The sequence below is a fragment of the Cyrtonyx montezumae genome, unplaced genomic scaffold, assembly GCF_038088225.1.
Source record: "Cyrtonyx montezumae isolate F1298 unplaced genomic scaffold, pur_monq_1.0 scaffold_8, whole genome shotgun sequence".
Taxonomy (NCBI): Eukaryota; Metazoa; Chordata; class Aves; order Galliformes; family Odontophoridae; genus Cyrtonyx; species Cyrtonyx montezumae.
In genome coordinates this window covers 90,604,874-90,620,625 of record NW_027072089.1, presented here as the reverse complement: position 1 = coordinate 90,620,625, position 15,752 = coordinate 90,604,874, and the positions used below count along the sequence as shown (strand labels likewise).

Genomic DNA, 15,752 nt, shown 5'->3' with positions numbered 1-15,752 from the left:
AAGATGACATCACAAATTCTTCCTTCTTACACTGAAATATGCAGTGCAGGCAAAAGGCACTTTTATGCTATTTTAAAAGTAAATGAACCAGGAAAATCACATGCTGTGATTACACTTGAATAGCTAATATTCCATAATAGTTTGAGGAGACAGATCTTTGAAAGAAATCTTTAAAAAACAAAACTAAACCCTTGCTTTAGCACTCATCTTTTCCCACCTCACCAAGACTTTCTCCATTAATTTGTTTTGAATGGAGGAAAGTAACTGTCTTCCAGAAAAGACTACCCAGAAACAATGTGCTGTAATAGTTCACGTTCATAATTTTATTATAATCTGAATCAAAGCAATATTTGGAAAGCAAAGAAAATGACTATATAAAGAATTTATGGTACATTAATTTACATACCGGAGACCTTTTGTTGCCTTATGGTTTCAAGAAAAATCAAACACTCACTAGTAGAAAGAAGAAAACATTACATTTTTAATGATAATGCTGGATGCATATAAAACATTTAATTAAAAACATGACTTTCAGCATTTTTGTGGTTCAGTGTTGTAAAATTATAATACTATAATTAGTATAACAAGTATAATAAGCAGGTTAATAGGAGCATGGCTAAATACATGTGTCAACTTGCTGGCATTAGTTATGAAACCGCATATACAAATCTACCAAATACCTTCAAAAGAAAGTGCTGCATTAACTATTTAATCCTGTATTTGTCACAAACATAAGTTTAGTCAATATCCCTCTACAGAGAATACACAATGGTACATAATAAACTGTTCTGCTTTGTGCAATTTTTAATTCATTAAAAAGCAAAAGCACGTGACAACATACCATCCCAAGAAATGCATAACAGAAAAATTCCCTTAGAAACAGGGCAATTTCTTTTTCCCACTTACCAAATAAATCTGAACTCCCAGAAAACACCACCAGGAGTAGTAACATTTAATTCCTTATGTTCCTCCATTCAGAAGGCCATGAGAACACATAAAGAATAAAAAGTGAAGCCTCAAATGGAAATGACGATACATCATTAAAAAAGATCAGAGGCCAAAACTTGGTGTCTAAAAAGGCACGCTCAAATTTAACTATCACCTAAAAAAGTGAAAAAATATATTAAAAAATGTCTTGTCATTTAAATGCTCACAACACATCAGATTTATTGTGTAACTTTTTTCTCCCAGAAAATCTGACAATCTAATTGAGATGTCAGCTGAAGAAAGCTGCACTCTAGCTTTCTGTACAGATTAGGTAATTGCATTCTTGGTACATCAAAAAAAATACTAAAAGGAACTTGTGTCCCTTTGTTTCAAAATAATCACAACTCCCAAAAATAAAATTTGCATTTCTGAATGGCACATAAACACTATTTAAGAGTATACTTCTGTGTCAGAATTAGAAAATAGTTTGGTAAAAATTAATAGCACTTACTTTTGTTGCTTCAGGGGTAGCTACAACACTTTGGATTGCTTCACCCTTCTATGACATCTAGAGTCTATTGTTACTAATACACCACTTTCTTGTCCCAATATATTATATTTCACATCTATTCTTTTTCCCGCTCCCCCCTCTTTCTAAGGGTTATTTATAAGGTTATTTATATAAAAATTTTGTTAACCAAGCAATTTGGTAATATTTTGAGGGTATGGTGACTGAATAAAGTTTCCACGGCTGCAGTATTTAAGAAAACTCAGGATGAAAGCTATTAATAAAAATCAGATCACCAATTATACAGGATAAACACTATTCAGATTGGTGGAACCTTCTGACCACATAGCTCTATCAGATTTTTCCATTTGATTTACTCACTATTTAGTAAAAGAGGATTAAAAGATTAAATCCTCACAGATACTAGTTAATCCAGTGTCTCGTGCATCCAGGATGCTGAATTCATATTTTATTCCACCGGTTATTAATGAAACATTGACAGCAACTCGTAAAAGAAGTAGAAGCAATAAAGCTTTAAGCACTGTCACACTGCATTACTTTATTATCCTCAGTTCTAATATGGAGGTCTAGAACTGATCTTTTTGGAGTGAACAGGAATTACACAATAGACCTCAGGTGGCTCATCTTACTTGTGAATACTACCATTCTATTGTATCAATTTTCTGTAATATAGCATTGTTATAAAGCTAACTGGTGCTTTGTTATGCATTTAAAATACTTACAGAGATACTTACAGGTGTGACAGCTGTACAAATCATGACAAAAAATTATCTCAAGAAATGGGACAGAATAACAAAATAAATTCAGTTCATTTTTGGATTTCTTTTCTCAAGGAATTACACTATGATTGATAAAAATCATTCCTACAGATTAAAAAATTGAAAAATAAAAAAATAAATTCCAAAGTGTCCAATAATAATTTTGGTCCCCTTCTTGGGACTAAAAAGAGCCCAATTACATAAGAATTAGATAGGGGAACAAAGGATACCAAAGAAGTATTGCAAAGAGACAGGAAACGGGAATTAGCTTGTCACTGTAAGGCAAAAGTGAAAATAGGAAACTCTGTTGTCTATAGCAAGGTATGCTTTTACTTACACAAAACAGTGCCGAAGGGCAAACCTCAACTTTCTTTTTCACAAATACCCATATGAAATATCAAGATCTGAGGTTTACTGTAGGTAATCTGGCACAGGCAAAAACATATAAGGTATAAAAATTTATTTGCTTTTTCCTCATTTTTATCCTTAATTATTAAAACATAGTATCTTCCCTTAGTTATTAGCATTAAAAAAAAACAAAAACAAAAAAACCTTTAAATATACAATTACAGAATGTTTCCATCCAACCATTTTTCTTCTGTTCTGCTATATTTTCTGTTTAAAACCATTCCCAATAAAACTGCCCACTTTTCTTTATGCTAAATATAGTGAAATCTTCCACATTTCAGCTCCTTTCTTATCAGAAACCAACTTACGCAAGCTTTCTTTTCACATACATCTTCCCCTTTCTTCCTTCAGTTCCCATCACTGATTTCCAAAAAGATAAAGGAAAGAGCAAATGGTCTCCTTAAAAACATGTTTGCAGGGTCTATAGCTACCACTGATGCAACTATATCAAGTTTCTTTGTGGAGATTATATGAATTATTTTCTGCATAAAAATAGCACAGTCTAGTAGTGAGTGAGTATTTCTGTTCCAATAAATGATGAAATAATGAAATAAATGATGAAATGTGAAAATAATATTAGAAATCCTTTAGGAGAAAAGCTTTTCATTTATGCTTCATTCAGATATTTGCTACAGGTTTACACCCAGTTTATTTTGCATTGTCCTTCAAAATAAAAAGAAACAATAATGCTTTGCTATATCAGAGGCATCTTCAAATAAAAGGCTGAATTTTTCACTGGGGTTGACATTCCTGCTGATTAGGCTTTCTCCATATCATAGTGCTTTTCTTCAATGAAGTTAGTGAAGAGCTCTTGAATCAAGGTTTGAAAACAGTCAGATCTTCTTCTGGGATCCAATCATGACCTTTGACACAAAATTCACAATGGCACTGGCAGGTTGCTCTGGATCGTGCTCTGCAAATAGGTGGCACACATTGTCTGTGCCACTGCCTTGCTTTCTAGCAACAAACCCAAATACCCTGCAAGGACAACAATCACATTATATCAGAGAACAGACAGACAGACCTGGTCTTGTTTCATAAAACAAAATAGACACCATAGAAAACTAAACTGACAAGGACAAATGCACAGTTCAGAATTCATCTGTTGTAAAGGATAAGGTCTTCTGTGACTGATTAACATAGTGCAAATGCACTGTCCAACTCCCTCTGGCTCTCAGAATGGCCAGAAAAAGGTTAGCATGATACCAACTTAATTCTGTTTTTTATCCTATACTGTTTGCTGTCAGAGATATGCTACTGTCTCTGGGGATATATTTAACCTGGTTTGGTACTGTTGTTCTTTTAGCGGCCTTGGAGGTGGGAGACGTGAATGTGTTGAGGTAGAGAGAAGTGTTAAAAACTGCCTAATAAGAAGTCTGGAGGGCCATATATCTCAGTAGACAGGGTACTTAAAAGGATTTGAGCCACTGATTTCTGTTACTTTTCAGATACCAGTGCCTGAGTTCTCTCTGTTTTTCCTTTTGGAAAATAGGAGACAATAATGTTGGTATTCAATGGAAAACACTTGGCAATCTACTGGTAAATATCTACTCATGCCAGACACTGGTATTACTGGGACTGTTTTCATATATGTAATGTATTGGGGACTTTTTTTGTTTTTCAAAGCTACCTGTCTAAGTGAGATAAGTAAGTTTCTGTGTTGCTGGATAAAAGGAATACCCAACCAAGTAGCAAATGGCTCTGTATTAATTTTTGAAACTTCATGCATACTGCAGATCTGTGATGTGAACAAGCCACTCTGTTTACAGATATCCCATCATCCCACTTAATTAGGCCTTACTTGAAGATATGCAGGTGAAATAAATTATGTCTAATTGTAGTAAATAGACTTTTATCTGTCTGAACAGCTGCTTTCCCTTTTACATCTCCGACAAAGTTAATAAGAAGACTAACAAATGAACTACTATAATGATAGTCCTAAAACATTCAGTTACAAGAAATGCAGACAGGTGTGAACTTACTTCAAAGAAAGGCCATCTTTCATCCATCTTGATGTCCATAAGAAAGAAATAAGGGAAAAAATGAAGAAATAAAAATTACACTTTAGTTAGGTTTTTGTAGATCAATAACAAAAATACTGTATTAGAATAGTGCTTGTCTTGCTTACTTTCTGTCCTGTGGATCCAAAGCACAGAAAATAACAGTGTTGACTGGATAATGTCGCCGAAAAAAGAGTCTGGATAGGAAGAAATAAAATATTTCAGAAACAGTGTAGATGCTTAAAATTTTAAACAATAAGCAGAACAGAAAACAAAATTTAATCAAAACAAAAAGAAAACAAAATTTAATTAAATTTAATTTAATTTGTCATTAACAAAATTTAATAATGACAACATATTGCTTTTGATATCTGAGTTACACTTTAAAAGCTACATGAACTACATGAATCATAGAACTCTTAGGGTAAGAAGGGACTTTAAAGAACATACAATTCCAATGCCTATCATGGGCAGGGACACCTTCTACGAGATCAAGTTGCTCAAAGACCCATGCAACCTATAGCCTTGAACAGTTCCTGGGATGAGGTGTCCACAAACTCTCTGGGCGATCTGTTCTAGCCTTACCACTCTCAAAGTGAAAGATTTATACCTAATATCTCATCTAAATCTATTCTCTTTTAATTTAATGATATTATACCTACGTAAGTCCTACCACTATAAGGAGTCCCAGTCCAACCAAATAAATTCATATTTGAAACAGTGACTTTAAGTTTTGGACCACAAGAGAACTGACCCTAAAGCAAAGAAAAGGAACTAGAACCATGGGGCTTTTTTGTGTTTCTTTTTTTTTCTAAAACCCTCGCACTTATATACTGTGTCAGCAGGAAATGCAAATTCTTGGAACTTGTGAATAATTTGATTATATAATTTCAAAATGTAAGCACTCCTAGGTGTTGTAATTAAAAGTTTTGTCCATGAACTGCTACAAATGCTTGCAAATCCCATGGAATTATTAAGTCTGGCATTTTTTTCTTCTCTCTGAACTTATAATGAACTTGTTATCCCTTGTTTGTAATGATCAGTTTTCAAATGTGAAGACTTTTTAGTAGCCTTAACTTTTTATCATGATAGTTTATATATATTAAGCTATCCAAAGCACTACCAAACATACTGAAGGTACACACTGTCTGCTTAGCTCAACTGTGTTCAGTTACACTACTGAAGGATACTGTGAAGATCAATTACTTCACTGAATAGGTTGAATATCAAATGCTGTAAAGGGATTATTTCCATTTTTTTCTAAAAAATGATAACAATAAAAAACATGCTATAACAAAGTAACCTTCCAGATACAAAATTGCCATGTGGAAGAAATGCATGTATTTTAAAATATACATCCTCCAGTACTGAAGACCACTGACAATCATGAAGGATAGCAGATACTGTCATTCTTTAGACAATTCTGTTATCATCTGAAACAGAGTCTTCAGAACACAACTAGGAAAAGCAAGTCAACAGAAACTGATACTTACAGTGGATAAGTATACATATTACCTTCCCACCCCTCCTTTGCTTACTTTCTTTGATTATCTGTCAGTGTGATTCCCTGTGCAGACACCTTGAAATGGACAATGGTTGAGATGGGAGAAGGATCTTGCATCAGCGTCATGCTGAAGGCTTTCTGTACTGCCTGGTAGCCTGTGAGGGACTCCATTTCCACTGAATTCAGATACCAAACATTACATGCTGTAATGAAAGAGGGGTGGTCATTATCTGACAACAAACCAACAGTAATCATCTGAACAAAACCAAACAAAATGTAAATTTTTCACTGTAATAAAGTGAAAAAGGAAGATGCAACAAACCATCAAATCTTGTAATTTTACCTCACCTTTTTCATACTGATGCTTTGTAGTTTAAAATGATAATTTTTAGCTCATTTTTGGAGCCTTTTACTGTCTGTTTTTAATGCTATTAAATTTAACCCAAGGACTGTAAGTTTTCTTTTACCCGAAGACCCTGAAAGTTTATTAACACAAGACAGCAGCAAAGAAGTGGAATGATTCACAAGTACAAAGGCTGCTGTGAAAGTAATGCCTCCTATTTTATTATGTAGGCCCACAATGTCAGAGGTGATATTGGTGGTACGGCAATAGAGGTTGAACCTTCCCACCCATATCCCATTGCATTTTGTTGTATACAGATGGCAGCAGAGGAGCAGTCTAACAAAATGGCAGCTGATGTGGAAGTTCATATGAAGCAAAGGTGTGTCACTGAATTCCTCCACACAGAAAAAAATGGTACCCCTTCACGTTCACTGACGCTTGCTGAATGTTTAATGGAGACCAAATGTGTGTTTCAGCAGTGATGACAGGATTACCTCTGCTCATGTGGATTTTCACAAGTGTGGCATGCATGCTCTTGTTCATTGGTGGTGAAAATGCATAGCTAATGGTGGTGTCTACACTGAAAAATAATGTCTTGTAGCTGAGAATTTACTCCATCAGACAGTACTGTGCTTTTTGTATCTGTTATAGTTTCCATGGAAATAAACAGGAAGCATTACTTTTGGAGGAACCTACATACATCTACAGTAAAAGCATTCCTGATAGGAAAGAACAGGGATATTTTGCATTAAAACTCAGTTCAAGCAGCTAATGAGAAAATCCACTTTTTTCAGTATAAATTGACACATTTCATGCTTTCAAATGAAGATTAAGCTACCCTCAAAAGAAACAGCTAACTTGTTTAGAAGTCAAGAAGATTTTCTCTCACCAAAGAACCAAGGACTGCTGCAGAATTCTTTTTAATTCTGTAGTTCTTTGTATATTCTGTAATTTTAAGGCAAACACAGCAACTTCTACAACTATATATGTTTTAGGTTTATCCTTTACCTCAGCCTGAATTTATTTTAGGAACCCTTATTTTCTCCTATAGACATTAGTACTCCTGAAGTATCTCTAAAAATTTGCTCAATGGTTTCTAAAGCTACCAAACAGTTAATTATTTTTAGCTGGTCTCAAAACAAATCTGCAGTGATCACAAGGACACTAAGTACTGATATTAAATACCACTGTATGGTAGTAGAATCATAGAATCATAGGGGTTGGAAGGGACCTCTACAGATCATCAAGTCCAACCCCAACTATAGTACTGTATAGGACTATATAGTATTATATGGTATTAATAATAATATACAGTATTAAAAGAAGTATTCACATGACCAAATACTTTCAACTTCTATTAAAAAGTCAAATTTACAAGCAGATTAATAATGTTTTTGAAACAAATAAGTCACTTCATTCTACAGCACAAGAAAGCATAATTAAACACTGTAGACAACACTGCTACCAACAGACTGTGTTTTGCTGAAAATATTTGTGTAGTTATCCAGGAAAGGATTTCCAGCTCTGGCAGCTGGATTATCCAAATTACTATGCTAACATTAGATTTGTTAACAGTTCATCCTGGTTTACAAACCTTACCATGAAAACAAAGATCAAATATAAAAGCTTAATTTTTATATGCCTACTCTGTAATTTGACTAAAGCTTTTTCTTATTACTATCTACGTAAAATATGTAGCTAGATATCAACATTTTCCAAACAGCTAAGCAATCATACTGTTACAAACTAAAGAAGCCTAAGTTTGATTGCAGCATGAATATCATTAGCCTAGTAAATTCAAGTTCTGGATGCTGCTAGTGAAAGAAAGAATCCAGGAATCTTATCTACATGATTTCTAAGTCAAAGAATTCAGAAATGTGTTTGTGCACTGGTGTTCTATTTTAGCTTTATTTGGATCAATCACTACAGAATCCATAGTAAGATTTCACAAATTAACTGTGAGACCTTTCCCTCTATACAGCATTCTATTAAGTCCATCCAAAATTGTGAATAAATTCCAAACCATAAACTTTCTTATTCTCACATCATTACTTTGTACGTTTGGTAGAGATCTAAAACTCTTCATGAAATATCTGATCTTGTCATGTTTAACAACCGCATTTCTCACCCATCTCACTTTTATGAAGAATTTCCCTTCCTTTGCAAAACCTATTTCACTGGAATAAATAGCCTGTATTTAAAATATTGCTTCTAAATGAAGTAGCCAACATTGTCATCTGGATTGTCACCAGCGTGATAGTTCAAAAGCTGTCAATAAATAGATATCTTCACTTGTGTAGCACACAAAAATAATAGCATCTTTTTCTAAAATGTTGTAAGTGTAAAAATGTCAAGTTAAAATGTAGACTACAGAACAGCAAAGGTGGTAAGAAAGGCTGAACTATTTCTTAGTTAAGATCATATATGATCTAGACAGCTAACAGGGTATCAGAATGACAGCAATCTGACAGAAACTGTTAAAGACTAGAATGTAAGGAAGATGTTTCTATCCTTCCTGTATGTTGCTGTTCTAATCTCACAAAGGTGGCATTTTTTAATCACAGAATAGAATGACTTGGGTTAGAAGGGAGCTTAAAGACCATGTAGTTCCAACTCCCTTCCATGAACAGGACTGCCAACCTGCCAACTGTTCTCCCTTGTCTCATCACCATGAGATTGTATAAAAAGCCAGACTCCCTGCTGATTATAAGCTCCTTTTAAGGAGACAGACTTCCCAAGCTTGTCTGTGTTAGCACTTACAGTCACACAATGATGCCAGCTTGAGTATTCCATGCAGGAATGTGCTTTGTCTAGAATACTTAGACCTTGACTACATAAGTGGAAATAGATACGATGAACTTGCATTTATTTGGGGCATACCATTTTGCTGCCAAACCTGAAAGTTAACAAAACAAGGTCTGTTTTAGGGAAAAGCCACTTACCTGTACAGTTTCTAGTCTTCTGTTGTTACTTTCTAGGATTTATATGTTCGTTCATCATTATGAAACTAATGACACTGCTTACAAATTACTGTGCAATTAATTGTTCATAGAATCACAGAATCCTTAGAGTTGGAAGGGATCTCTGAAGGCCATCTAGTCCAACTCCACTGCAATGAACAGCAATATGCATAGATAGAACAGGCTGCCCAGGGCTTATCCAGCCCCCTCCAGGGGCAGGGCATCAACTACTTCACTGGGCAACCTGTTACAGTATCTCACTACCCTCACTGTAGGAGATTTTATCCTTATATCTAACCTAAACCTACCCTCTTTGAGCTTGTTCTACAGTCCAGTCTCAGCATCAGTTTTTTCCACCCCTTCAGATCTAAAACTTGAAGACAATCAAATACATGGGAAAAGTTTACCAACCTGCACCCTGTTTGAGAAGTTCTGTTGCTGAGTTTGCAGCAGTCTGTGCAGAAGTTTCTGCTATTTCTTCCAATGGATCTGCAAACAGAAAACACTATCCATATCCCATTTGTACTTGAACAGAGAAGTCAATGCTCATCATCAAATATGAATCTAGCTTTTTAAGTTGTGATTTCATGTATGGTAAATCTTGGCAAAAAGCATTTAATCTTGCATCTGCAACTATAATCACAGATGCTATTTCTTCTTCTTCACGATGAATCAATTTTTTTCTGCAGGAGGCATGTTCATTTATTTCCTGGTAGTCATAGACATAATTACACAACTGCTGTGTAAGACAGCAGTAGGATGCTCGTCTTAAAATTTTCTCTTAAAATTAGTGAAAAAAATGTACATCAGTATATTATTTCAGTTATACAGAAGCGTGCAAAATATCTCAGTTTATCAGTATTTAGCATGGAGTATACTGTATTTGAATAAACTCAAATAAGGAACAATAATGCTACTTGTGACACTACGTATCTTTATCATTATCCATATGCTTTAAATACTTTGTGTACTGTGTCCAGAATCACAGAATTGAAGAGGTTGGAAGGGACCTCTAGAGACCACCTAGTCCAACCCCCCTGCCGAAACAGGCTCCCTAGACCAAGTTGCACAGGTAGGTGTCCAGGAAGGTCTTGAACATTTCCAGAGAAGGAGACTCCAGCACCTTTCTGGGAAACTTGTTACAGTGCTTCATCACCTTACTGTGAAGAAGTTCCCACGCACATTTGGGCAGAACTTCAGTTTGTGACCATTTTCCCTCATTATACCACACACACTGCAGAGAAGAGTCCAGCCTCATCCCTTTGCCTCCTGCTCCTTAGATATTTATAGATGTGGATCAGATCCCCTCTGAGTCTTCCTTTCTCAAGGCTGAACAGACACAGGTCTCTCATCCTTTCCTCATAAGGGAGGTGTTCCATGGAACATCCTTTATCAACTTTGTAGCTGTTCGCTGGACTCTATCCAGGAGATCCCTGTCTTTTTTGTACCAGGGAGCCCAGAACAGGACACAGTACTCCAGGTGAGACCTCACCAGGGCAGAGGAGAGGGGGAGGATCACCTCCCTTGACCAGCTGGCCACACTCTTTTGAATGTACCCCAGGATCCCATTGGCTTTCTCACTGCTGGCTCATGGCCAACCTGTCATCCACCAGGACACCCAGGTCCTTCTCCTCAGAGCTCCTCTCCAGCAGGTCATCCCCCAACCTGTATCGGTGCATACAGTTATTCCTCCCTAAGTGCAAGACTTGACTTGCTCTTGTTAAAATTTTATCTGGTTCCTTTCTGCCCAACTCTCCACCCTGTCCTGGTCTTGCTGAATGGCAGCACAGCCTTCCAGCATGTCAGCCATTCCTCCCAGCTTTGTATCATCAGCAAACCTGCTAAGGGTGGACTCCATCCCCTCATCAAGGTCACTGATGGGGAATGGGATGCAAGAAGATTTCAGGCAGGGAATTTGCAATGGCAACTCTTCTGGGGAGTCCTCACAAGATCCTGGAGGATGATCCAGAATTATTTCCCTGCAATCTCTTATGACAACATCCCCAAGACCTTCTCTGTCCTGTTGACCTCTACCTTCTTCTCCCATCAAATGTAGATGACAACTCTGAACTACTCATTCCACCCTAGTGACGACATTTTCTCCCCTTCCTCATTCATACCTACTTTAAAGCTCTCTCAACAAGCCCTGCCAGCTCCTGGCCTAGGATCCACTTTCCCCTGTCTGCCGCCATCAGGCCAAGAGCTGAGTAAACTGCCCCATGATCAAAGAACCTGAAGTTCCTGTGGCAGCACCAGCCTTTCAGCCACTTATTCAAGGCCTGAGTTTTCCCAGACCACTCCATATCCCTCACCATCCCAGAAGGGAGAGAGGAAAAACTTGTGCTCCCACTCCCTTGACCAACCTCCCTAAACCCCTGAATTCCCTTTTGATAGTTCGCAGACTTCCCTGAGCAATTTCATCACTGCCTCCCTAAACTATCAATAATGGATAATAATCAGAGGAATGAAGCAGACCTGGGAGTTTTTTGGTGATGTTCCTGAACCAGGCTCCAGGGAGGCAGCACACCTCCCTACAGGTCAGGTTGGGTCTGTATCTGGGGTCCTCCATTCCTCTGAGAAAGGAATTGCCTACCACAATTAGCCTCTCTTTCCTGGAAGAGGCAGTCTCAAAGGCATGGGAACAACCGCCTCACCCTTGCTCCCCTCATAAGTGGATCCTCCCTTGCTTCCCTATGCACCTCCTCATCAATTTCCAGCACCCCAAACCTATTGCTTAGGGGTACCTGGGGAAGTGGAGTAGGCAGGCAGGGGGTCCACCCTTGACAGCGAGGCAGGCCTCTTTTCCACCCTTCATCACATGTCAGAATCATTAATCGCAGAAAATCATATAAAAATACCAGATTCCAAGTAAATCCAAATAAAATTGCACTCTGGTACATTTATTCAGGATAAAGCAAATGTTTCAGTTTTACTTCCCTTCCAGAACAGCAAGAGCTGAAGAAGATAACAAGAATAAGCCATATACAGAAATCTCTGGTCATTTGTACCACGGTATATTTTATGCTAGAATGGTTTTATTTTCTTTGCACTAGTCAAATGTTATGTTGGAACACTAGGATATGGTCATTAACAAAAACTTGACTTGAAAAGTCTGGTAGAAAACCACACAGAAGTTTAACACTCCAGTAATACATCTGGTGTTAACTTCATCTGTGCCAATAACAGACAACTGAATTAAGGAGCAAGTATAAATGCTCTTGTCTTAAGGCTGCAGCTTGGTTAAGAGTAAAGAGCAGTACCAAATGTCCACTTTCGAACACTGCTTCTTTCCCTGTACACTCTTGAAAAGATTTTGACTTCTGATGTGTTCACCAGCCTTCAGACACTGGCACTTTGAAGCAAAGCCTTGACTGAGTATATTTCTTCTGTACTTTAACAAACTTACCTTGGTTTGGGATGAGGAGCTTACAGGGCAATGCCAGTGGAGTAATGGAATGCTGGTACACCAGAGCAGTCAAGCTCCCTGTGGTCAGAAGTAGCAAGGCATACACAATTAACATGGTGGTCAAAAGTAATGTTTAACAGTTGTATTGGTTTCCAAGTATTTTATAGACAAAGCTCCAACACACATATATACACACATTCCCTTTAATAATATTTTTGTGGCACCTAAGCCAAAACCTTTTCAGCTCAGCTTGAGTGGATTCCCCAGCACTGTTTTAGGTAGACATACTTGAACTATAGGCATTAATCACAATTATATGGTTCCCCTCTTGCTAAAATACACTGCTTAAATCCTAGTCTAAAAGGCTTTGCTTTCCATTTTAAAAGTGCAAAAATGAAACAAACAATAACATATGAATGTCACTAAGTTCCTTTCAGTGCTCTTAACTTCTACTACATTACACACAGAAAAATCTTGCAAAGGAAAAACACAAGGGGTCAATGGTATGTTATGTAGTAGTAAAAGGAGTCCCACTTCTTAGTCACCTAGTTTCTCTGTCTAGTACTTTGTCTACATGTACTGTACCTCATCCCTGATGAGGCTGCATTCTGAGTACTGCGTTCAGTTTTGGGCCTCTTGCTAAAGGAAAGACTCAGAGGCTCCAGAGTGTCTTCAGAGAAGGACAACAAAGCTGGGGAGGGGTCTGGAGCACAAGCCTTATGTGGAACAGTTGAGGGAGCTGGAATTGTTCAGTCTGGAGAAGAAGATGCTTAGGGTGACCCTATCACTCTCTACAACTACCTTAAAGGAAGTTATGGTGATCTTTATGAGGGAATTGAGTGTACCCTCAGTAAGTTTGCAGATGACACCAAGTTGGGAGGATGTGTCAAACTGCCTGAGGGTAGGGAGGCCCTTCAGAGGGATTTGGATAGGCTGAACAGCTGGGCTGAGCAAAATGGGATGAGGTTCAATAAGACCAAGTGACGGGTCCTGCACTTTGGCCATAATAACCCCATGCAATGCTATAGGCTTGGGGCAGAATGGCTTGAAGAATGTATAGAGGAAAAGGACCTGGGGGTGTTGGTTGATGCTTGGCTTAACATGAGCCGGCAGTGTGCCCAGGTGGCCAAGAAGGCCAATGGCATCCTGGCCTGTATTAGAAATAGTGTAGCCAGCAGGAGCAGGGAGGTGATCATCCCCCTGTACTCAGCTCTGGTGCGGCCGCACCTCGAGTACTGTGTTCAGTTTTGGGCCCCTCACTACAAGAAGGACATTAAGGCCCTGGAGCGTGTTCAGAGAAGGGCAACAAAACTGGTGAGGGGTCTGGAGCACAAGTCTTATGAGGAGCGGCTGAGGGATTGTTTAGTCTGGAGAAGAGGAGGCTCAGAGGAGACCTTATTGCACTCTACCACTTCCTGAAGGGAGGTTGTGGTGAGGAGGGGTGGGCCTCTTCTCCCTGATAAATAATGACAGGACGAGAGGGAATGGCCAGAAGTTGCACCGGGGAAGATTTAGATTAGACCTGAGGAAACATTTTTTTCTGAAAGAGTGGTCAGGCACTGGAATGGCCTGCCTAGGGAGGTGGTTGAGGCACTATCCCTAGTGCTGTTCAAGAAGTGTTTAGATGAGGCACTAAGGGATTTGATTTAGTAGTTGGGTAGCGATAGTGATAGGAGGATGGTTGGACTAGATGATCTTGTAGGTCCTTTCCAACCTTATGAACCTATGAACCTATGGTGAGGTGGGAGTTGGCCTCTTCTGCCATGTAACTAGCAATAGGACTAGAGGAAATAGCCTCAAGTTGGACCAGGGGAGATTCAGGTTGGACATTTGGAAATACTTCTCTGAGCGAATGGTCAGGTGTTGGAATGGGCTCTGTCAACATGGGCAGAACTTCCTGTGTTTCAGTTTGTGGCCATTTCCCCTTGTCCTATCACCACACACCGCTAAGAAGAGTTCAGCCTCATTCTTTTGCTTCCCACTCCTGAGGTATTTATAGACATGGATCAGATCCCTTCTGAGTCTTCTTTTTTCAAGGCTGAACAGACCCACATCTCTCAGCCTCAAAAGGGAAGTGTTCCATGGAACACCCTTTATCACCTTTGTAGCTCTCCGCTGGACTCAATTTTGAGGAAATCCCTATCTTTTTTTACCAGGGAGCCCAGAATTGGACACGATTTTTTTTCTTCATTTCTCACTACCCAGATCTATTTTATTTGGCAGTAAATAAAATGAATTTTCCCCAAGTTAATTCTATTTGCCTGCAGAAGTAACTGGTAAGCAATTTTCCTACATTAATCCTGACACATGAGCTTTGTCATCCTTTCTCTGCTCCTGCCCCACTGAGGACAGTGATCACTGGGTGGTGATTTTGTTATTTACCACAATGCATAATGAGCTTTCATTGTATTATATTATGTAGGCTGATGAGCTGAAATGCGCACTTTCCTATGTGAATAACACATTGTTGTCATTTTAGCCATCTTGTATTTTAAATAGAGAACAAAATATAGGTCATAATAAGGCAAAGGTCTTGAATTGTTTAAAGGTCTTCAACATTCATCTAGCTAAGATATCTGTAGCAATGTTGTCAGCAGTTGAGCATGACAGCTTGCAGCTTGGTCATGCGCATCTGTGATTGTGTGTTGTGCACATATACCTTATCTGTACAAGGCTGTTAGAATGGGTTCCTACAAAAATCTTAAAGACTTGAGTAGAGTATTCTCTCAGCTCCATTCTGTCCAAGTCTATTAAACAGCTCTAGCAAAAAACAAATTATTTCAATTTTTTGTGCCCCTGTGACACACCGTACTTACCAAAGCAAGGTTCATTTGGGCATCCTTTCAAGTGAACTCCCTTCTGAGAGCATTCAATCAGAAAATGCCTTACAAGTTCACTTGACAAATCTCCAACTGTG

The 15,752-nt window shown here is 38.2% G+C and overlaps 1 protein-coding gene across 3 annotated transcripts in view; it reads right to left on the bottom strand.

Moving 5' to 3' along the window:
• Window positions 1–306: 306 nt before the first annotated feature.
• The window catches only part of TNS3 (tensin 3), a 225,407-nt gene continuing 209,961 nt past the window's right edge, over window positions 307–15,752 (bottom strand). For all 3 annotated transcript variants that reach the window (XM_065752995.1, XM_065752996.1, XM_065752997.1), the window contains 7 exons: window positions 15,652–15,747; window positions 12,836–12,913; window positions 9,841–9,918; window positions 6,161–6,329; window positions 4,751–4,819; window positions 4,605–4,631; window positions 307–3,600 (listed from right to left, as the gene is read on the bottom strand). In XM_065752995.1, the coding sequence (XP_065609067.1) occupies window positions 3,456–3,600; window positions 4,605–4,631; window positions 4,751–4,819; window positions 6,161–6,329; window positions 9,841–9,918; window positions 12,836–12,913; window positions 15,652–15,747 (662 nt within the window). In that variant the 3' untranslated portion in view covers window positions 307–3,455. The remainder of the gene's footprint in view (window positions 3,601–4,604; window positions 4,632–4,750; window positions 4,820–6,160; window positions 6,330–9,840; window positions 9,919–12,835; window positions 12,914–15,651; window positions 15,748–15,752) is intronic.